The sequence below is a fragment of the Biomphalaria glabrata genome, chromosome 1 (genome assembly GCF_947242115.1).
Source record: "Biomphalaria glabrata chromosome 1, xgBioGlab47.1, whole genome shotgun sequence".
NCBI lineage: Eukaryota > Metazoa > Mollusca > Gastropoda > Planorbidae > Biomphalaria > Biomphalaria glabrata.
The window spans coordinates 56,621,239-56,645,579 of NC_074711.1; the positions used below are offsets into that span (position 1 = coordinate 56,621,239).

The window sequence follows — 24,341 nt, forward strand, 5'->3', positions numbered from 1 at the left end:
TCGTAAAAACGGGGTAGACTCTAGAACAGGGGTCTCAAACACGTGGCAAGTGGCCCGCGAAACAATTTTGTGTGGCTCGCGGCCACCTCCGCGAATTAAAAAAAATTAGATAAAATTTACAATGACCACATATAAGCTGTGAAATAATTTACAACTGCACAAATCAGTAAATGAGGTGTCCGCCCACTGCAAGCGAAGATTCTGTGAAGGCAAGCTTTGTTGTTAGCGAGATGGCATCACGACCATTCACTGAAGGCCACTTTGTAAAAGAGTGTATGCTACAGGCGTGAAATTATCTGCCCCGAGAGCAAGAAACTCTTCGAAGGCATAAGTTTGTCTGCGAACACAGTGGCAAGCAGGATCACCGAGTCAGCGACAAATGTTCAACAGCAACTGATTGCCGCTGCAAAAAACTTTGTAGCATATTCCATTGCAGTGGACGAGTCTACTGGTGTAACAGACACCGCATACTGTGCCGTATTTATTTGTGGGGTCGACGAAAACTTGAACATTGTTGAAGAGCTATTGGACTTACTAGCCATGAAAGGAACGACGACTGGACGCGACGTGTTTCAAGAACTGGAAGCTTGTATTGGCAGGTGTGTGGGCTACCGTGGGAAAAAAACTTGTTTCAGTGGCTACGGACGGTGCACCAGCAATGTGTTCAGAGAAGGTTGGTGTTTTTGGATTAATGGTAGAGAAACGGTATCAGCTCAGCTTGGCGGGACCTTTTGCACCCATACACTGAATTCTGCACCAAGAAGCACTCTGTTGCAAAAGTCTACAAATGAAGAACGTGATGGATGTTGTCGTGAAGACGGTGAACTTCATACGTGCACGGGGTCTCAACCACAAACGGTTTGTGTCATTTCTAGCTGATTTAGAAACGGAATACGGTGAGTTGCTTTATCATACGGAAGTCAGATGGTTGAGTCGTTGAAAAGTGCTGCAGAGATTCTTTGAACTGAGACGGGAAATAGCATTGCTCATGGCAATGAAAGACGGAGACATACCTCAGCTCAGTGACCCAATGTTTTGTCGGATCTTGCTTTTCTTACTGACATCACGCAACATCTCAATGCACCTAATTCACAACTACAGGGCACAAAGCAGCTGATTACCGTGATGTTTAACCGCATCAAATCATTCAGATGCAAGCTGATTTTGTTGGCCACTCAGCTGGCAGATGGAAACCTGGCTCATTAGTCTTTTCTACAGAGCATTACGGTTGAACCACAGCTCCTGAAACACTACTTAGAAATTCTCTCCGGACTATCGCTTTCAGCAATTCACTGCTCTCGAATCACAGTTTTTCCTTTTTGCTACTCCGTTCGCAGTTGACGTGAAAAACGTTCCAGTGGAAGTCCAGATGGAACTACTGGACCTGCAGTGTGACACTGTTCTGAAGCAAAAATACGCTGATGTTGGCGTTCCAGATTTCTACCAGTTTCTTTTCAGAGAGAAGTTTCCAAACTTATTCTGCGCAGCTGCTAGAATTCTAGCGATGTTTGGGAGTACGTACGTTTGCGAACAGTTTTTTTTTCAGAATGATCAACAAAACAGCATTACGATCAAGACTGACTGATAAGCATCTGAAAGCAACCTTGCGGCTTGCCACTACACGCGACTTCAGGCCTAACGTCGATGGTATGGTCTCTGCCAAACGCTCTCTGCTGAGTGGACAGAAACATGAGTGACGAGCTATCTGCAGTAGGCCTAGAAATTATAGTTGTAGTTTTTTGGGGCACTACAGTTTCTGCTTTTTAATAAGTGACAGAGACAACGTCAACTTATTTTAGTAAACCAAACTGCCTGTGCATGTAATAAACTACACTAAATGTAATTAATAATTATAAAAACTTTATTTTAGCATTTAACTGCAGTGACAGTAGTGTTCGTAAAATTTAATGAAAAAACATTCTCTGTGGTGCGGCCCGCTGAATGATTGCTACTTTCCACTGTGTCCCACATGCTGAAATGAGTTTGAGACCCCTGTTCTAGAATCACGTTGTTGAAGAGGTATTAAAATGTTTTATATAAAAGAGCCTTTTGAATCTTGATGCTAACGTAAAAATAAAATTCCACTTAGACGATAAAAAGACGTCACATAAATAATAATTTCATTTGTCTTAAATTGAGTAATAAAGTCTCTATCGGCTTATTAATATTAAAATATAAAATAACTACAATGCAACTGCAAACAAAAAATTGCCTTTGCGTCCCCCCTTTGTTATCACGTAGCTTTTTGGACATTTGTACCAAAGAAAATAAAATATATACATAAGGCCTAAAATAAAATGCATAGATCTAGATTAGTACAGTAGATATGCCTAGACATATTTGGGTATATATCAAGAGATTTATTTATTTTTTAATCTGCTAATTTTTTGCCGATATTCATTTTTTCCATTCGGGCTTTTATTTTCTAGTTTTTGCCAATATTTTATATTTCCATTCGGGTGTCACCCCCAATGGGTGTCACCCGGTGCGGACCGCAACCCCCTCACCCTCCTAGTGACGCCACTGTTTGAACAGACATAGCGGGCATTACCGCTGTCTTCATTAAAAAGTGAAATAAATAAATAGATAAAGTCTGGATCTATAGGTCTATCGCTTTACCAAGGTTTTTCTTTGAGAGGGGAAATAGCTTTAAGGTATTGTGCATTATAACTAATTAGTAAGAGAAAAACACTCGCCCTTACAAAAGTTGGTCAGCTGTATAAATAAGAAGTTTGTCTTTTAAAAAGAAAAAAATGTATTTTTTTTTTACTTTTACATTTTACTTGTTTTATAGTTCCATTTTGTTCAGAATATTTTTTTTTAAATCAAGTATTACGAATACATTTTTACTTGTGTAAAATTTGACACGCTGTGTTCAGTTTTACGAAGAAGCCTCTAAGAAGATGACAAAAAAAAAAGGTGTTGAGTAAAGAAATCTAAAAATAAATGTTAATGTAGAGAGTATGTCAAGGTCAAAAATGAAGTATGTTAATTTCCGGGTTAACTTTGTTCATTTATTTAGACCTAAAGAAGAAAGCTGTAAGATAGACCCCCACCCCCACCCGGCTACGGGAAAACTAATCCAATGTCTCAGCGGAATGTCTCACTCTATTCTATAATTAGAATATATGGTCTACCTAACAAGATAAATTGGACAACCAAAAAAAAAAAAAGTAGGGCAGTTATTTCAAGCTGTTAAGAAGTAGACCAAACCTGTTAAATAGTTGTAACACTTTGACATTGTCGTCAAAAAATTATTTTGACCGAAACTATTTACTATTGGACATCTATTAACTATTATGTCAAACTCTGATAACAGAAAACAAACAATGATTTATTTACTTTATGTGTCAGACGCTTGAACGTTCCTACTCGACTGTACTAATGAATCGTTGAAGTATTAGGGCAGCTTCTGACATTGACTTTGAGTTAGAAGAAGGCAACATCAAATATTGACTTCGAGGCAAACATTTGAGACTCAAATAAAAGCCATTATTGAAGACAGACACAGAAGACGGAAAGAAAACTTAAATAAACCGCCAGTGGACAACAGCTTTGTCTACAGGAAATGCGGGAAAATATGCAGGTCGCAACTGGGTTTGCGTAGTCATGTGAAACACTGCACTCACCCTTAATCTCGGAATCGAAGACGTTGCCATTGATATCCACATCTCTCATTAGGTAGCATTTATTCCCTTTATTTCGAAATCAAACCAAATAATTAATCCCGAACAATTAATTAACTAATTGTAAATTTTTTTATTGATTCATCTCTTGTCAGGCTTAATAAATAAGTGTGCCAAGTTTTAACTTGATCCGAGAATGAGAAATGGGAGAAAAAACATGTTCAAACGTTTTACCAGACAGACAGAGTTGATATAAGCTTTGTACAAAGTATCGGACAGATCTAATTATCAGAGAGTTCAATATTCAAAGTATCTAAGAGTTCAAAGTAACCGAGCCTCTCTGCTCTTTATTATGTACTGTGCTCATTAAGTGTGTGGGGACGAATAGAACGGGTTAATTTAGTCCACGGACCATAGTGTGGGCAACACTGGTCGTTGTTTTTTTTTCTGATCCTCCAAACAATAGGATCAAAAATCAAAAGTAGAACAGATCTCTTCTAACTCGACCTATTCAACAAAAGTAGAACAGATCTCTTCTAACTCGACCTATTCAACAAAAGTAGAACAGATCTCTTCTAACTCGACCTATTCAACAAAAGTAGAACAGATCTCTTCTAACTCGACCTATTCAACAAAAGTAGAACAGATCTCTTCTAACTCGACCTATTCAACAAAAGTAGAACAGATCTCTTCTAACTCGACCTATTCAACAAAAGTAGAACAGATCTCTTCTAACTCGACCTATTCAACAAAAGTAGAACAGATCTCTTCTAACTCGACCTATTCAACAAAAGTAGAACAGATCTCTTCTAACTCGACCTATTCAACAAAAGTAGAACAGATCTCTTCTAACTCGACCTATTCAACAAAAGTAGAACAGATCTCTTCTAACTCGACCTATTCAACAAAAGTAGAACAGATCTCTTCTAACTCGACCTATTCAACAAAAGTAGAACAGATCTCTTCTAACTCGACCTATTCAACAAAAGTAGAACAGATCTCTTCTAACTCGACCTATTCAACAAAAGTAGAACAGATCTCTTCTAACTCGACCTATTCAACAAAAGTAGAACAGATCTCTTCTAACTCGACCTATTCAACAAAAGTAGAACAGATCTCTTCTAACTCGACCTATTCAACAAAAGTAGAACAGATCTCTTCTAACTCGACCTATTCAACAAAAGTAAATCATTGTTAGATATTCGTGATTTACAACACAAAAAGATTCAGGCATAATCTTTGAACATCCTCTTTTAGAAGGCAGAGACAGACATCCATGTTCACATTTATTGATACATCAAAGTGACAAAGTCGATCAAATACAATCATGTTAGGTCAAGATAAATGCCTTTATGAAATATAGTTATCAAGCCCATCGTTCAAATATAGCTTATCAATCAGATATAATCAAGCCTATCAATCAAATATGATCAAGCCTATTAACCAAATTAATCAGGCCTATCAATCAAATATGATCAAGCCAATTAACCAACTTAATCAGGCCTATCAATCAAATATGATCAATCTCATTGATTAAATATAATAGGGCGTATGTGTCAGATAAATGAAGCCTATCAATCAAATATGATCAAGCCTATTAACCAAATTAATCAAGCCTATAAATCAAACATGATCAATCTCATGTGTATGTATGTGTATGTGTCAGATAAATGATGCCTATCAATCAAATATAATCAAGCCATATATAAGAAAAAAAAAGATAAATAGTAAACTAACGGGGCACATAAAGATTTGAATGTTAATAAAAAAAAGTTCCCCTTTCAGACCTAATGGTCTATATGGCAGATGATGTTAAGGTCATCCGTTTCTGTGGCCTACGGTTAACGAGGTTGTCATGTGGCCAGCACAACGACCAACAACTTTTCTCCAACTAATGTCAGTACCCATTAGACTCAGTGGACTCAGAGGCGTCCGAAGATCCCGAAATAAAATATCCCAGTCTTCACCAGGATTCAAACCCCGGTTCGGAAGCTAAGCGTTTTGCCGCTCAGCAACCACGCCTCCTAATAAAAATAAAATGCAAAGACGAATTTATTTCCCAAAACAAACTAAAAACATTTAAAAAACAACTTCATTTTATAACTTCGCTCTCTGTCTCTCTCTCTCTCTCTCTCTCTCTCTCACACACACACAAATCGATATGTTAATGGACGCAAGTTTTAGTATTACTAATTATGTCGGAGAGGACGGATAACTAATTCATTTATTTTTAAAAAAATGTACAAACCTAAAACTGGTGAAAGAAACTCATAGCCATTGTCAACTCTGTCATTCTGTTAACATAAGTCGACACCCCCAATATCGTTCTAGATGTAGAAACCTCTATACCACAAGCAACCACCATACAGCTAAGTCCACTTTGTCGAGCAATTAGCCTTCAAGAAATTAACTAATTCATTTCCGTTTGACTCTTTGTGTGAGTGTGTGGTTATTTGTTTATGTGTGTGTATATGTGTGTTGGGGATCCAATACATTCAATGTGAAATTAAGATGCAGGGTGACCGACACACATATTCAGTTTTATGTCTTTGGAATGACGTCCGCCAAGTGTTAGATGTGAAGAATGAATAGGAAGTAGACACAGGTAGATGTGGGCCAGAGGTCAGAGACAAAGAGTGTGGGGGGGGGGGGTGAGGTTATGTCTTTGTGGCTTGCATAGACTGATATAGCATCAAGTAAAAGTGTTCTTGTACATGAGGCGAAATGTTGACTAAGTGGTCCTTGAATACAATGGATGGTAACTGAAATGTTGACTAAGTGGTCCTTGAATACAATGGATGGTAACTGAAATGTTGACTAAGTGGTCCTTGAATACAATGGATGGTAACTGAAAAGTTGACTAAGTGGTCCTTGAATACAATGGATGGTAACTGAAATGTTGACTAAGTGGTCCTTGAATACAACGGATGGTAACTGAAATGTTGACTAAGTGGTCCTTGAATACAATGGATGGTAACTGAAATGTTGACTAAGTGGTCCTTGAATACAATGGATGGTAACTGAAATGTTGACTAAGTGGTCCTTAAATACAATGGATGGTAACTCTTTCTAAACAACGTGTTTCTTGTGTATTATATGGTACCATGTTTCAGCCCTTCTTTACAATATATCTGGGATAATAATAATAATTTTATAAAAACGAAATCATTATCAATAATAATAATGATGATGATGACGATGATGTAATCATAAAGATTAGTCATCTACTGACTCAATGCTAAGATAACGCTTTGTTAGAGAGATTTTGTTCGGGTAACAATTGTTCTGACTTTTTCTTCAGGTTTGAATACTAAAGGAAGAGTGTAGTCTAATACCATCGTAAAAAACAAAGGGATATTTGCTCTGAGAACTTAGGATACGGTTATAATAATATAATAAAGAGGAGGTGAGCTTAATGAGGTGGATACATTGCATAGGAACAAAATTAAAGTCTCACGTGACTGTGAGAACGTTTTAGTAGAAAATCAGCTGTTACAATAAGAAACCTGTCCGAAATAGTCCGAATCAGATGCTCAGATATCAGGAATTTTTGTTTTTAGACAGAATTAGCTAAGTGACTTTGTGAAGATTTTGCTACGGAACTGATGACAAGTGAATTTGGAAATGTTCGAACCTGAAGACTATTGAATTTCTATGTTTGAAAATGTACAGACCTGAAAAACTACTGAATTTCTATGTTTGAAAATGTACAGACCTGAAGACTATTGAATTTCTATGTTTGAAAATGTACAGACCTGAAGACTACTGAATTTCTATGTTTGAAAATGTACAGACCTGAAGACTATTGAATTTCTATGTTTGAAAATGTACAGACCTGAAGACTACTGAATTTCTATGTTTGAAAATGTACAGACCTGAAGACTACTGAATTTCTATGTTTGAAAATGTACAGACCTGAAGACTACTGAATTTCTATGTTTGAAAATGTACAGACCTGAAGACTATTGAATTTCTATGTTTGAAAATGTACAGACCTGAAGACTACTGAATTTCTATGTTTGAAAATGTACAGACCTGAAGAATACTGAATTTCTATGTTTGAAAATGTACAGACCTGAAGACTACTGAATTTCTATGTTTGAAAATGTACAGACCTGAAGACTATTGAATTTCTATGTTTGAAAATGTACAGACCTGAAGACTACTGAATTTCTATGTTTGAAAATTTAAAAAACTGATGAGAGGTGAATTTCTAAGTCTGAAAAATGTACTGAACTGATGACGTGTGAATTACCTACAGAGAAAGAGAGGGAGAAAGAGAGAGAGAGAGAGAGAATGAAAGACAAGGGAGAGATAGAAAGAGAGATAAAGAGAAAGAGAGAAAAATAGTGAGAAAGCAACAAAGAAAGAACGATTGAGAGAAAGAGAGAAATAAAAAGAATTAAACAGGAAAAAAGAAAGACAGAGAGAGACAGAAAAGGAGAAAGAAAGAGAAAAATAGAGGTAAAAATAGAAAAAGAAAGATTGATAGAGAGATAGAAAGAAAGAGTGAAAGTAAAAGAAAGAAAAAGAGAGAGAAAGAAAGATAAAGGGAGCTAGGAGAAAGAAAGAGAGAAAAAGAAGAAAAAGAGAGTGAAAGAAAAATAAAGGGAGCTAGGAGAAAGAAAGAGAGAAAAAGAAAAAAAGAGAGAGAAAGAAAAAGAGACAGAAAAAAAGAAAGAAAGAAGTGAGAACGAATGAGCGAAAAAAAGAGAGAAAGAGATAGAGAGAAAAGAGAAAGAAATAAAGAGGGAGAGAAAGAGAAAGAGGGCGAGAAAGAAAAAGATATAGAAAAGGGAAAATAAAGAAAGATTGATAGAGAGAAAGAGAGAGAAAAAAGAAAGAAAGAAAATGAGAGAGAAAGAAAAAAGACAGCGAGAAAAAAGAAATAAAGACAGAGAGAAAGAGAGAGAAAGAATAAGAGAGAGAAAAAAGAAAGAAAGAAACAGAGAAAGAAAGAAAGAGAAGGAAATAAAGAGTTAGAAAAGGAGAAAGAAAGAAATAAAAAGAGAAAGAAAGAGAAAGAGAAAAAAATAGAGAGAGAGAGAGAGAAAAAAGAAAGAAAAAGAGAGAGAAAGAAAAAGAAAGAAAAAGAGAGGGAGAAAGAAAGAAAGAAAGGCAAAAGAAAAAAATAGAGTGAGAGATGCTGACCGGGAAAAAAATTCATAAAGTATGGGGGTACAAAAAAAAAGTAATTCGACGGCATCCTTTTGAATATGAACTCCAGCTGTCTGTCTGTACACACGTTAGTTCTCCCACGCCCAATTGTTTATCAAGTTGTAGCTTCAATAATTAACATCCATACAATTTATAACAAAAAAAACTATCAGGAATGCGCCAAAGAAAGAAGCACATACAAAAATGAAGAAACAAATCAAAGAAAGTTAAAATATACACATATAGTTAAAATATACACGTCTCCAAAGTGAAGTAAAATATTACAAATACACTCCGGGAACAAAAGTTGGGGGTGGGAAGAGAGATGCAGAGTGCGGTGGGGGGTGGGGGGGATGTTGTATTTAAAAAAAACGTGTTTGTGACAGAAAAAAAATTAAAAAAAATAAAGGAGAAACAAAATAATGAATGAACACATTAAAAACAACATGAATGAATGGAAGTTAAGATGAAAGAAGTCGATCAAAATGAAATTAAAGAGAAGAGATACTATTTTCTTCTTGGAGTTGTTTTGTTTTATTCCAGACATTATAAACCAAAATAGAGTTAACAAATGTAGAAACAAAAGCTCACGAGTTGTAGAATCTGTCAGTAGGATATACAAAATAAAAGAAGAAACTAAGAAAGAAAAAATAAGAAAAAGAAACAAATGAATATAGAGAGACCTTCAAGTAAACAAACAAAGATGACTGAACAAAGGCAGAGAAAGTCAAAGAAGCAGGAACTAAGGCAAAAGAAAGAAAGTAAAAGTCACAGAAGAAACACATGACTTTGTAAAAAAAAAAAAGAAATTTAAAGAAGAAAGAGCTAAAACAAGAAAAAATAGAAAGAAAATGAAATCTACGAGATTTAGAGAAAGTAAATCTTCGAAACAAATGTCAATTTTAATGAATGATCATTTAGAAAAAGAAAAAAAAAAAGATTTAAATGTAAATAGTAGAACAAATTGTTTCCCTTTGACTAAACGATATATTTTTTTTTACATGTACGAGGTAATGTATTTGTCCGTAAATCACCTTTATGTACTTACATTAATAAGATCTCAATCTTTATTTCTCCAATTATGCTCCAGATGACTCCACAATCTACCATAGGACCTAAGTCACCCGGAGACTGCTGCACACTCCAATAACATTTTTTTAAAGGATGACATGGAGGGAAGGGGGCCTGCAGCACACGTCTCCTGCTTAACACGGTGTGTCAGGCATATCATGCTGTGTTCAACACTTCTCAAGATGTCTTAATTACCAACCCAAAAGTAGGCAAAAATTAATCATAAGCACGCGTAGAACAGCTCTTCTGTAATCTTGGAGGACTATGTAGGTCACGCCTCTGTCTGGTTGGCAAATGACGCTTGGACCGGGGGGTCCATCCCGAGATGTTTTGAAGGCGATGTAATGTGTCCGTGTTAAGGTAACTTGGAATCAAGGTATTCTTGAAGTTGATTAAAACCTGTTTGAGAGTAAGCGTCTGCTAATGAGATCGTCTGCTAGAATGCCTGTACATGTATGTATATCTAATGTCCCACTTTGATCGAACATAATTTTTGAAGCTGAACTTTTTTTTTTCGTATTTTAGGGATAGAGGAAAGTATACCCATTGGTATGGTCAGTAGTTGACAAGGGTATTGCATCGCCAACACAGCTACCTACGAGGGGTGGATATATGTATATGTGTGTGTGTGTGTGTGCGTATGTATATGTGCATGTCTATATGTATGTGCATTTAGGTCTATGTAGGTTTACGTGTATGTGCAATTCAAGTGATAATGTCCCAACAAGAGTATATTTATTTAACCTGAAGCTGTAGACTTAAGTGTAGACACTCGGTAGAATGTAGCTATCAAGGGAATGTAAAAAATAAACTTCAGGTATGTGTGTGCGTTTAAGTATGCTTATAGATAGATAGATAGATAGATAGATAGATAGATAGATAGATAGATAGATAGATAGATAGATAGATAGATAGATAGATAGATAGATATCAAAGTTTATTACATCGTAGCCAAAACGGCTTGCAAGGCTCGAACTCGGGGCCATCTTAACGAAAATCCAAAATAGATAGGGCCTACCTGCAGGGCCGGTCTTAGGCCACTGCAACCTATGCGGCCGCAGTGGGCTCGCAATCTGTAGGACCGGCCCTGCCTACCTGGAGGCCATAGTTTAGATTATTGTAGATAAAAATGTAGCTTTGGTAATCTATTCATGCTGTCATCACTTATCTAGCTATTGTGAACTAGTCACTTAGTGGTTAGATGATAAACTGTATGTACCTAAACCGAAACGTCTTCTAGACTTTGGTCCACATTTTCAACGCAAAACAATTTATTGTTTTTATAATTTAGAATTAAATCATTGTGAACGCTGATAAAAAATTACTACTTTTGTTCATTTACACATTGATATATAGCCTGGGACAACTGGTGCAGTAGTATTTCTTTGAGAATTGATTTATGTTTTACTAGACATATTTCGATTATAGATCTAGATTATAAACAAAAATTGAAGTATTGATTTACTGTTGAACATGACTTTCTAGATTGCAGAGATTTTAGAATTTTGAATCGATTAATTTACTATTCACAACCATCTGAGTTACTTTCAATGACTTTTTAATCATTGAATAGGCTGCCTTTTAATGTGTGCAAAATATTAAAAGTATGAATGTAATTTGTTTTTTAAAATAACTAATGGAATGCAGAACTAGCCCCCAATTTTTCGTGAGAAGCTATGTAAGCCTATGTCTAGACGTGAGAAGCTATGTAAGCCTATGTCTAGACGTGAGAAGCTATGTAAGCCTATGTCTAGACGTGAGAAGCTATGTAAGCCTATGTCTAGACGTGAGAAGCTATGTAAGCCTATGTCTAGACGTGAGAAGCAATGTAAGCCTATGTCTAGACGTGAGAAGCAATGTAAGCCTATGTCTAGACGTGAGAAGCAATGTAAGCCTATGTCTAGACGTGAGAAGCTATGTAAGCCTATGTCTAGACGTGAGAAACTTTGTAAGCCTATGTCTAGACGTGAGAAGCTATGTAAGCCTATGTCTAGACGTGAGAAGCAATGTAAGCCTATGTCTAGACGTGAGAAGCAATGTAAGCCTATGTCTAGACGTGAGAAGCTATGTAAGCCTATGTCTAGACGTGAGAAGCTATGTAAGCCTATGTCTAGACGTGAGAAGCTATGTAAGCCTATGTCTAGACGTGAGAAGCAATGTAAGCCTATGTCTAGACGTGAGAAGCAATGTAAGCCTATGTCTAGACGTGAGAAGCTATGTAAGCCTATGTCTAGACGTGAGAAGCTATGTAAGCCTATGTCTAGACGTGAGAAGCTATGTAAGCCTATGTCTAGAGTTTGCTACTTTTCTAAGTAATGGGAGATAAACACGGAGAAAAATGGATTCCGTTATAGTGGTAGTGTAGGAGAAGCTTATTATGAGACAATGTTGATAAATTATGCGCCGGTAGTTTTATATTTGGTAATTACCTTTTTATTTACATTTTGTTTTGTTTTTAAACTAATCACAATTCAGTATTGGGTAGTAGTATAATGTTGGCCCCTTTTATCCAAAGTAGCAATAATACATAAAACACTGAACTGGAATTTACAAATACAAAAACAAAATCTAATAAGCTCAGGCAATTGTATTACAGATATCTAGATTTACACATGTAATGTAATTATCTTCTCTTTTGAAGTATCATCTACAATTTATAAGATAAGATAAAGGAATTATAATTTCGGTAAAATGCCAGCTATTGAGAATTAATTTAGCGAAATTGTAAAACTATATTATTTTTAATTTATAGAGAAAAAAATGATAGAACTGAAAGTGTATTTCAAAGTGGTACTGTTGGTGAGCATGCCTGAATGGACACAAAATCAACGAACGTTAAGACAAGAGTCAGTGATCATGTTCGTGCTAGAACACATATACCCTAACGAAATGACGTAAGTCTTCTTCCCTTTGCCCGCTGGACCGAGACCATTCCTTGTAGAAGGCCTCAACACTGGCCTGCAACGTCACTGTTAGCAGTTTAGATCAATGGCTCGTTGCCACTTCGTACAGTCCTGTGACGTGGCAACGAGCTATTGGTCTAAACTGCCTACAGGTTGTGACGTTGCAGATCAGTGTTGAGGCCTTCTATAGCGATTGGTCTCGGTTGGCCATGAAATCGTCAACACATTAAGTTGGAGAGTATGATACATTGCCACGGATATGTTTTTATTTTAAACCTCAGATATTGAAGTAAGCAGAAATTATGAAAATGTTGGCTGTAGTCTTTAACGTATCCAATTGTCTGTCTTACTAAGACTAGTTATAATCTTACTCAGTTCTGAGGGAGGAAATGAAATTTGAATAACTTTGAAGATGACTAACATTACGCTGAGATGTTATGATGTACGGTAGTGGCACTACTTTTGGCTGTCAAGTTGAGACAATGGTAGTGATATTAGTTGTAGGCTGATGAGATAGTGGTAGTGATATTAGTTGTAAGATGAGGTAGTAGTACTGGTTGTGATATTAGTTGTAACCCTAAAAGGTAGTGGCACTGCTATTACTTGCAAGATAAGGTAATGATAGGACCTAAATCAGCCCTACCCCAAACAAACAAAAACGACTTACTGGAGCCACAGTCACTGATTAATATGCATGACTAAATCGATTTTCGTGGGGAAAAGAATGAAAATGATTTGATTCTGTAGCTGGAGAGACTATTGAAATAGTGCAAACTTTTAAATGCCTTGGTACTATCTTAGAAAATAAACTAAATTTTACTGCAAATACTGATATCAAATATATCAGCAAATCAGGGCAGCAAAGATTACGATTACTGAGAAAATGTTTAATGTTAGCGAAAAAGCCTTGGCTATATTTTATCTCGCTCACATCTGAAATAATTTAAGTTTTAATATCACCGCCTGGTATGGCAATGTAAACATTAAAAATAAAAATAAACTTCATAGAATCCTAAATGCTGCTGGTAAAGTCATTAGCAAAAAACAAAACCCATTTGGGCAGATGTTTGAGACAAACATCCATAAAAAAGCTAAAAAGATTCTAGAAATAAAAAATCACCCTTTGGGTCAGGATTTTGTGATTTTACCATCACAAAAGAGATACAAGACACCGATAGCAAAGACAAACAGACACAAGGAGTCTTTTGTTCCCATGGCAATCAAATCATTAAATAAGAACAATCTGATATAACTTTTCACATGCATATTATGAGTGAGTCTGGTGTGAATGTAAATTTTGTTTTTTTATAGTTATAATGTTGTTGGTTTTTTTTGGTGTAGTATACAAATTGTAATATGAAGATTATTTTTATTATCATAAATTATATAGGTTGTAACCTGAAGTGGGTGGTTCGATTGTAAAGCTGCGCTAGCGATATGGTAGTTTAGCCTCGAGTTTGCTGCCAAGCTGAGATAAACTTACTCCTAACCTCCTCGTGGGGGTGCAATGACTGAGTGGTTAAGCGCTTGGTTTCCGAACCTGGGGACCTGGGTTCGAATCTCGGTGAAGACTGGGATTTTGAATTTCGGGATCTTTAGGGGGGCCCTGAGTTCACCCAATTCTAATCGGTATCTGACTTTAGTTAGGGAAAGTAAAGGCGGTTGGCCGTTAAGCTGGCCACATAACACCCTGGCCGTTAACAGATGACCTTAACATCATCTGCCCTTTAGATCGCAAAGTCCGAAAGGGAACAATTACTTTTACTTTAACATCCTCGTTAATTTGGACTGTCAAGAAAGCCTCAGGAAGGGAGCTAATCATTGAGTTGACCACAGTCCACACTTGACTAATATTAACAAGTACCTTAAGAACTCAACTTCACTAGATGCTAGATCCTGTGTCTTTAGTTGACAAGAGAAAGTCCTTTATCAATATTACAATGACCATTGTGTAGTTATGGACGATATTATAATGAGTCTAATTGAACACGAGGACTATTAATGAAACGTCTTACAGCATATCGGCTCGGCTCACTGCATTGTGTAGTGAACCGTGAAGAGGTGAGTTTTGGAAAGAGAGAGGGGAAAGCTAGGATCAGGACAATTAATTGGCGGCTGTACTGTAAGCACCCTCATTACACACATTTTTGATCTAGAACGAAAGTGAAAGCAAGATGAAAGAGATAGGTTTCGTTCTATTAGGAGAGTCAAAACTGGAAAGATCTGGTGGGAAAAATACTGTCGAAAGACAGAGAGAGAGAATGGACCTCATTCACCAATCGTAAACAAACAACATTTAGCCACGTGATTCTATATATCTTCTTTACAAATCATGTAATCCATAAAGGCTGTCACGTGATACGTATTTTTCATTGTTTTATCAATATTATGACGTGGCTAAATGTGTTTATTTACGATTGGTGAATGAGGTCCATTGGTTTCGGGAAAAAGATATTTTTAGTGAAGTACAAAACTGTGTTGAAGAGAAGAGAATCAAATGAAACTCTATGTTCCCTTGCAATATTTAGGTGAAGCCTTTTATCTTCATTATTTAAAGCAAGGTGTCTAGTTTTACTGAAAGAATTCTTTTTTTAATGAAAATGTTTATACTTGAATGATAACAATCGATATTGCAAAAGATAAGTAATAAAAAAATTATCAAGTTTAAAATGACCTCAATAGAAACTTAGTGGAACGGAACAACATTTAGTTGCTCAACTTGTAAGCAGTGGCGTCACTAGGGTGGCTGGAGGGAGGTCCAAATTTGAAAATCCCCTGGGCCCCCTCTTGACGAGGGCCCCCAAATGGGTGTCCGAAATTTGTTTAGAAATTAAATGTTACGCCATTCTCATGTTATGATGTCGAATGTCAAAATGCAAGTGGCCTTAAAGAGGTCAAGCCACCGGATCCCCCAAATCCCTAGCTATGTAAGATACATGTATTACAGACTATTCGAGTATTTGGGGAAAAAAACGTACCCATCGTCCATCCTGTGAGTCTTGTGATGTCACGTGATATGAACCATTGTGTCTTGCTGCCATTTCAAGCCTCGTTTACATTTTAGTTCACAACGTGGTTGTCATGGTAACCTGCTAGCGCGAGTAAAAAAACAATCACTGTTTAGTCAAACTGCAGGAATGCTAATTAGGCAACCAATCAATCACTTTAACATTCTCTGATAGAATAAATCAATTAAAATAATTTACAACATCAAAATTTTTGTTTCTGTGTGTGTGTGTTTTTTAAACTAATTATTTTATTATTTGCTATCTTCCTTTTTTTTAAATAGTCAGCCTCCTGTGAAGTGCTTTGTTAAGTACATTTGTTGTTGCATAAACTGATTCTAAGTTTGTTAACAAATAAAGAAAGCGTCGTCATCTAGTTATCACTAAAATAGAGAAATATAGCATAAATAAGTATGAAGCTATAGTCAGATATGTTTCTGATAATAGAATTACCATATAAATATAGAAAATATATTCCCCCCAAACCCCCCCCCCGAAAAAAAATCCTGGCTACGCCCATGATATATATATATATATATATATATATATATATATATATATATATATATATATATATATATATATAATGATATGATATATATATAATGGCGTGTGTGTCGATGTTGGCAGAGAAATGTAAACAAGTGTTTTTTTTTTACACATTCGCTTCTGGTAACTTCGAATTTTCACATATCACTTTTAATTATGCTAGGGAAAATGACTCGTTTCCGATTCAGGAAATTTTATCAGCTTTCGATTTCAGAGTTTCAAAAACCTAAGCATATGAATTCACGAGACGAAAGTTTGGGTCTCTAAAGAGTTCATTGATTTCATATGTTTCAAACTTCATGTTAAGTCCACTACTATGAATTTATTATTGCATTGGAACTCTATTATTTGTTATAACATAAAGTACAGTGTGATCCTTCGTTTTATGAGTTTAGGGTTTAGACAATGAAATTATTTTATTTCGATAAGAAAAGTTTCTGCTGGTTCTCAACCAAAACTGAAACCTCAGGCATGCTATTGGACATTGGGTCATCTAATGTAACTTCGAAAGATTCCAAGACAAGTTCACCACATCACCCACTGGAACAAGGATACATTCGAAGTCCTGTGACAACTATACACCAGACATATAGGCCAACTATGTAATATAGCTATCTAATATATATGAACAAATTATGTAAACAAAGATGTCTCAGTAAAGTTGAACAAAACCCTAACCCTAGCCCGCTCCATCATAATGAATTCAAGACATCGCGATGTGGGCGACTTCTGCTTCGGTCAATTAAGGAAAGAACCAAACTCCAAACTTGTATTGTTCCTTTCTCGGTGAGACTGTATCAGCGCTACTCGTTAGGCCACTCAGTGAACTTGTGTGTTCTGTCTGTTCTCTTGTGTGTTCTGTATGGTCTCTTGTGTGTTCTGTCTGTTCTCTTGTGTGTTCTGTCTGTTCTCTTGTGTGTTCTGTCTGTTTCTTTTGTGGAATGTTATTTTTGTTGTTTTGAATGGCCAACCAAATAAAGATCAATAAATCAACCTGAGTTTGAAACTTGACTAAGATTTTACGTTCACACAAATCAGCTCGGCAGGGATTTCACAGCGTGCTCCCAGAACCCGTATTGACAAGACGGGAACACTAGATTTAAAGAAGAACTCTTCATTGGTCCTAATGGGGCTTCAATTAGGGAATGACCGGTTACCAATTGGTACAGAGCCCCAATAGTCCAAAATTCTGGCATGTTTCATCAGTTGTCTAGCATCGTTAAGTCTTCCGCAATTTGAACTTATATGGAAGGGCTCATTATAATTATTATTTTATGCTACGTATGATTAAGGAATACATAAAAAAAAAATCAATACACATTTGAATTACTGTGACATACCATTAACCTTAACAACATATTAGTTCTCAGTGGCTCAGTCTTAGTTGTGTATTTTTTTTAAATATAAGCCTGTTTTTTTTCCCTCAGTAGTGTAAGTATCTTACAGTGACATTTGTAAGTAAGATCTGGAGGGTGCTTAACTTTGATCTCAACTTTGTGTTTCTGTCAAGTAGCCAAGTAATCGTAAATAGACTGCCGTGTACTGCACTTAGTCATGCCAGTATCTGGCCATGTGTTCAATATATATACCTGTACTTTAGTACTAGACTGACTACTCATATAAAGAAGCTTAGAGCCTCCAGCACCCCGTCGATCATCGATTTCATTAGAGTTTGGTTTCGGTCCATAGACTATTTCTTTGAGGTTATGATTATTTAAAACGTGTTTCATTCTCTATGTCGCTGCCAGGATGGAGATACATTAAAAGGAAAAAGAGGCGTAGCTAAGGTGGGGGAGGGAGGGGAAGAATTTGAAATCCCCCCGGGACCCAACTTGAAGGGGGCCCCCTAATGAGTGTTTTTTACATTAAATATTAAATATCTTATCTTATATAATACAGACGTTACTTTAAAAAAGAAGATGATTACGTCTTACGCGTCATGAATCTAGTCATGCATGTTAACCATTGACTTAAATTCACTGGTTTTCTTGGCTGGCTCAGGCCATTCATTCCATGTTCTAATAGCACTAGGGAAGGGAAATGTCACGCAAAATGCAGCCCCCCCCCCAAAGAGGTCTAGGCCCCTCGGCCCCCAAATGATGGCTAATTCCTAGCTACGACACTAGAAACAAAATTCAGTGTAGCCCCCCCCCCCCCCAAATACATATTACTAGTATTAATGTTGTTTTAATATATATTAATAGTGCTAAATTAACAATAAAAACTTGGTTACTACTAAACTTTGGTTGTGCTCTGCGATAAACATCTACGGATACTTTGCAATCTGCTGTTGTTAAGGGATACGAAGATGACCAAACCACGGCTTGAAAGCCAAACCCGGACTGTCACTTAAGCAGACGTGAAGTGGTTACATTGAATTTTACGACTTTCGCGGTGACGTGGTCATTGACTGGGAGTGACACAAGTGTCGGAAAGTTATAGGGTCCCTCACCAGGGCCGCCGGCTTTAGATAATTGGAGGCCCTTGGCTAAATGAATTTGGTGACCCTAAATGAAAAAAAAAACTTAAGAAAAAAAGAAACAGCGAAAAAAAATTACTCAATAATTTATTTAAAAAAAAACCTCCCTGTCTCTATTTCTAAATCGACAAATAACTGAAATTCATGTATAGCAATTCCAGAGTAGAGAGAGAGGGTTAGACTAGTCAACATAGAGTCATAGAAGTGACAGGGTTAGACTAGTCAACATAGAGTCATAGAAGTGACAGGGTTAGACTAGTCAACATAGAGTCATAGAAGTGACAGAGTTAGACTAGTCAACATAGAGTCATAGAAGTGACAGGGTTAGACTAGTCAACATAGAGTCATAGAAGTGACAGAGTTAGACTAGTCAACATAGAGTCATAGAAGTGACAGAGTTAGACTAGTCAACATAGAGTCATAGAAGTGACAGAGTTAGACTAGTCAACATAGAGTCATAGAAGTGACAGAGTTAGACTAGTAAATATAGAGTCATAGAAGTGACAGGGTTAGACTAGTCAACATAGAGTCATAGAAGTGACAGAGTTACACTAGTAAATATAGAGTCATAGAAGTGACAGAGTTACACTAGTAAATATAGAGTCATATTAGAGACAGAGTTAGACTAGTCAACATTGAGTTATGGTAGAGACAAAGTTAGACCAGTGCTCTACTGTGTTTGAGATCTAATCCAAGTTCCGCTTTTTATGTTTAGTCCTGTGCGAGGCCCCCACACATTGGAGGCCATAGGCGGCGAGAGTTTGTGTTTTACAAAATCTCAGAGGTGGCCCCCATTGGGTCCTTCTGCAAAATATTCCTTCCCAAAACCAAATGCTTAAGAAATAAATTCGAGGATGATGATTTTTAAATTAGATGAATGCAAGAATTTTTTAGTGATAGCTAAAAATAGTACATCAATCTTTAACTGGCCGCTCTGTTCAAAAGTTGTTTACTATGTGCATCTGAACGTCCAAACACTCCACCCAGTTGTAAGATGGAAGCATTGGAAAGAATACTGCAAAATCAATAGAAAGCTACCGCCGAAAACAGCTAATAGAATACTTAAATAGGCAGAACATGGCTTTGTCGGCGTTGGTTGTGGCAAGATAAGTAGGTCACAACTGGGTTTGCGTAAAATACTGAACTCTTCTTTATTCTTTGGACAAGAGTCCAGATGAAGAATGGTTTTAAAATCTGAACATACTCTCTAGATATGGACTTTCAATCCACCGACAATTGTCTAGAGATAAAGTGGCGCCTGCCGTCCTGCGATAATCCATTCGGAGTCTTTCTCTCCTTCTTAGCCAACCCTCCCCCCCCCCCTTTTCTATCAGTTAAAAGTTGCCACAGAGATGCACTTAGAATGAACTAACTCAATCTAGAGCTACAGCGATTACTTACAAAGACCCACTCATCCTATCCCACCACTTATTGAGAATGTTAAAGGCTATGATTGAACATCTCCAAACACAATACGAACAGGCCTAGCATCAAAACCATTAACTGACCCGTAGCTTGTACAGCAGATTCAAATCACGAGATATTTTTACAAAGCTTATATCAACTCACTTTGGTCTGCCTGCTGACATTTTGGCACACGTCATTTCTCACACACCAATTTTCAAAATAACAAAATAAGATTCATTTTTTTTTTAAATTAATTAAGTAATAATTGGTAATTATATTTAATTTGCTAGGTATCCAAAAAAGGGAAATAAATGCTAGTTATTGAGATATGTGGCTATACATATGTAGTTGTTCCCCTTTTTAAGTTTGTAATTTTTTTCTCCCACTTTCGGTATTTAAAATTGTAACCGGCGACAATGCACGAATCAATTTTAAAAATAAACCAATTGGTTAATTAATAAGTGGTAATTAATTAATTTTGTTTTATACTTAAAAAAAAGTCTAGCTTGTTCCTGCAGTATTGAGATAATGGCAGTGATTTTGTGTTGTTGTTTTTTTTTCAAAAAATTTTAAAACATCATTTTGCTTATTTTAAGCCACGCTTACGATTCTATTATATTGTGTAGGCATATCTTACTGTAGGATTGTTCCCCCTCCTCCGCAACGTTATAGTTCATATTTCCATACGATGTCTTTCTACTAGTTTCGAAGCATAACAAAACTAGTTGTAAAACGTCTTTTTGTTTTAAAATATTAAATTTTGATTTCCAAGAATGTTAAATAGAATGTTTTTGTTGTAAAGAAATCAATGCAACATTTTTATTTCCACAATAACCTTGGCCTTGTTCAGATAGTCCCATGATGCAATTATCTCACTGTGAGCAGACTGAGCAGGCTTTCTTACGTTTTACGAACTACAACGAGGGCACAGAGAATGGCGCTTGAAGGATAAAACTATTACCATGTGAAGATACTATTCTTTCGAATTGGTATTGTGACCTCATTCTAATATTTATTAGAGAAGGGTCAGATCAAAGAAGTTCATAGAGAAAAACACGTGTTCATTATAATGAACCAATAAGAAGTCTCGAACATCAGTTTCTAGAAGGTCATGGCTAATACAATATTTAGAACACAAGTTTCTGGGATTCTAACAAAGACGATTGAAACTTGAAAGACTATAAATTGTGAGAAAGGGAGATAGTCAGGGTCGTTGAGTTGTTGTAGGTCCTAGAGTTATTGGTCTTATAAGTCGAAATAAGTCTTTGAGAACTGTATATCTATTAGTACAAGCATAGTTGAAGTGAAGACGATAGAAAAACTGAAGTTGTCCAGCTATATCAGTATGTTTTTAGTGGTATTATGTTGTGGATTTATTATTTCAGTGGTTTTGTAATTTGTAAGAATATGTGTCAAGTAATGCTGTGGTGTGAATGACTGAATTAATGTTTAGAAGGAGTTCTTTGAAAGAAAAAAGATGAAAAAAAGTTTCTTCAGTGTATTTTAGTCATTTTATATTTCCCAGGCAAGCGATTCTATTGATACTATTATATATACGTAAAGGGAAAATAAGCATTTTATTGTAAACACAATCATAAATAGAAATATAAACTCTTCACAAATTAGGCAAGAAAACAGTATACGTCGCAATTATAATTATAACAATATTTCTGACTAAAATGCGTCCACAATGAAATGGTACTTAGAAAGATAAAAGTATAACTATCATAGTAAAAATATAACTACCATAACAAGCATGGTGGTATAACAAAAGTTATAACAACCTAACGAAAATATAAAAACCATAACAAATCATCAGTTCTCTGAATGTTAAAAACTGAAAAGATCAACATCAAATCCTGGCTAAGAGAAACCAATAATAATAAAAGGCAGCTTACCTGTACGGGGGAACAACATTTTGTCAGGTACAGAACTCACCTTTCCCATCCACCTTGCTCCTGCCCCTTATCCAGTGCTCAGTCTGTTCACCTTTTGGATTTGTTCATCAGCTTGATATCTCCTTTCTGCACACATACTCACAAAGCTCAACTACTCGCGATGTTACATGCAAACATATACAACTAAGCACTGCCACACTCACACAAGAATATCTCTGGTTTCATCAGATTTTAAAAGTCAATGTTTTAAAGGGAGAAAGGGAAAAGTTGGTAGCATATTAAATAACTTAAGCATCTGGACTCCATGCATCAGGAACGTTAAGAAAATAGCAAGTAGTTTCTAATTTTTACACGCCAGACATTTATTTTTACTCAATGCTGGCTTTAACCTAGGTTAAGGGTCATGAAGGTCATGCTATGGTGCCCAGAAGAGTTGCTTAGATTTCGTTGTTCTTTATGCTAATATCATCTTGTAAGATCTACCCCGTCGATCATCGATTTCATTAAAGTTTGGTTTCGGTCCATAGACTATTTCTTTGAGGTTATGATTATTTAAAACGTGTTTCATTCTCTATGTCGCTGCCAGGATGGAGATACATTAAAAAGAAAAAGAGGCGTAGCTAAGGTGGGGGAGGGAGGGGAAGAATTTGAAATCCCCCCGGGACCCAACTTGAAGGGGGCCCCCTAATGAGTGTTTTTTACATTAAATATTAAATATCTTATCTTATATAATACAGACGTTACTTTAAAAAAAATTCGTCTGGATTTTTTTTCTGCTTTTTTAAAAATATAAATGTATACGTGTAGTTAAGACGAAAACTGAATACATCTAGGGAAGGTGGGGCTAGTTGTCACAATTTTCACATTTTGATTTTAAACATATTTAGAATTCATTGATTCTCACCAAACTTAGCATGTTGTAACTTAGACATTCAGACAACAACTAGAGTAAATGAAATTAACTTTATCTCTTTATTTATCAGAGTTATACAACAGAAACGTGGTTGGGTTAAGGTTGTGACATCTTGCCCCACACCGGGGTAAGTTGACACAGGGTATGGGGTAAAATGTCACACATTTAAAAAATCGCCATATCTTGCTTTGGGTGATCCGTCAAAATAGCGCGAACAAAATAGCGCCGACAAAATAGCGCGGACAAAATAGCGCCGACAAATAGCGCAGACAAAATAGCGCGAAATTTCCCGACAAAATAGCGCCAGACAAAATAGCGCGTACTTATATATGATGTGTATAAAAGTGACGGATTATTAGTAATTTAATGTCCTGGGCATCATTTTGTTAATGTCTCTCTTTTTCAATATTAATAGATCTGAAATTATGCCATATTTGAGAGAACGAGAGTACTTTAATTTTTTTATCATTTGTATTTAAATTTGTATGACTTTTGGGAGGACAACTATAGGCCTATTGGTCGCCAGAGACGAAACCGCAGAGTGACTCCAAGATTTCCGATAGCATTCTGGAATGTTGGAGATCGTGTGCAGGACAATCTACCACGAACAAACAATTCAGTGGAGGGATGGCACCATACATTTCAACTGTCTATTGACGGTCATCACCCAAATGTGTACAAGTTAATCTTTCACTTCCTCAGAGAACATAAGAACATTGAGAACAAGATTCTGAGGTACAATGCTGGAGAACGAAGTAAAGCTGCAAGCAAGACAAAGTACCTCCAACTTAACCCTTTAGACGCGTGTGGTACTTTAGCCTCTAAACACTAGCGTTGTAAATCCATGTTTTTGTATACTTATTGTAAAAAAGCTCAGCACTTTAAGGGTTAACAGACGACTTGAAGCGTTATTGCCAATGTACGGAAACAAACCAGTGATGGAATTTCTACGTGACATTTCCTACAATTTAACTTTGTGAAAAAAAAGTTTGTGTGTGTGTGTGTAAATTTGACAAGTATCTTTGCGTGTTTTCCAAGTACACTTTTATAATGTAAATAAATGCTACATTTTGAAATTATTCATTTTACCTAATTATGATTTTTGCTTATTTATGTTTTAAGATATCTAAAGTGTTTCCCGCAAAATGACTGAAAAATTATGATTACATTAAAACAAAAAAAAATATAATTGTCTATATTCTAATTTTACGATATCTAAATATTTCTTTCAAAATGACTAAAAAATATTTTTTCTGCGCTATTTTGTCGGCGCTATTTTGTCCGCGCTATTTTGTTCGCCCTATTTTGTCCGCGCTATTTTGTCCGCGCTATT

At 36.1% G+C, this 24,341-nt stretch overlaps 1 protein-coding gene across 10 annotated transcripts in view; it reads right to left on the bottom strand.

Annotated features, from left to right (window-relative positions):
• Positions 1–15,846, bottom strand: part of LOC106052278 (RNA-binding motif, single-stranded-interacting protein 1-like) — a 232,377-nt gene extending 216,531 nt beyond the window's left edge. For 8 of the 10 annotated variants that reach the window (XM_056003522.1, XM_056003503.1, XM_056003514.1 and 5 more), the window contains exon 1: positions 15,736–15,846. In XM_056003522.1, the coding sequence (XP_055859497.1) occupies positions 15,736–15,798 (63 nt within the window). In that variant the 5' untranslated portion in view covers positions 15,799–15,846. Of the gene's footprint in view, positions 1–5,874; positions 6,006–9,831; positions 9,970–15,735 lie in introns of those variants that run through there. The other 2 variants (XM_056003564.1, XM_056003570.1) reach the window with 2 other exon arrangements.
• Between the last annotated feature and the right edge of the window lie 8,495 nt (positions 15,847–24,341).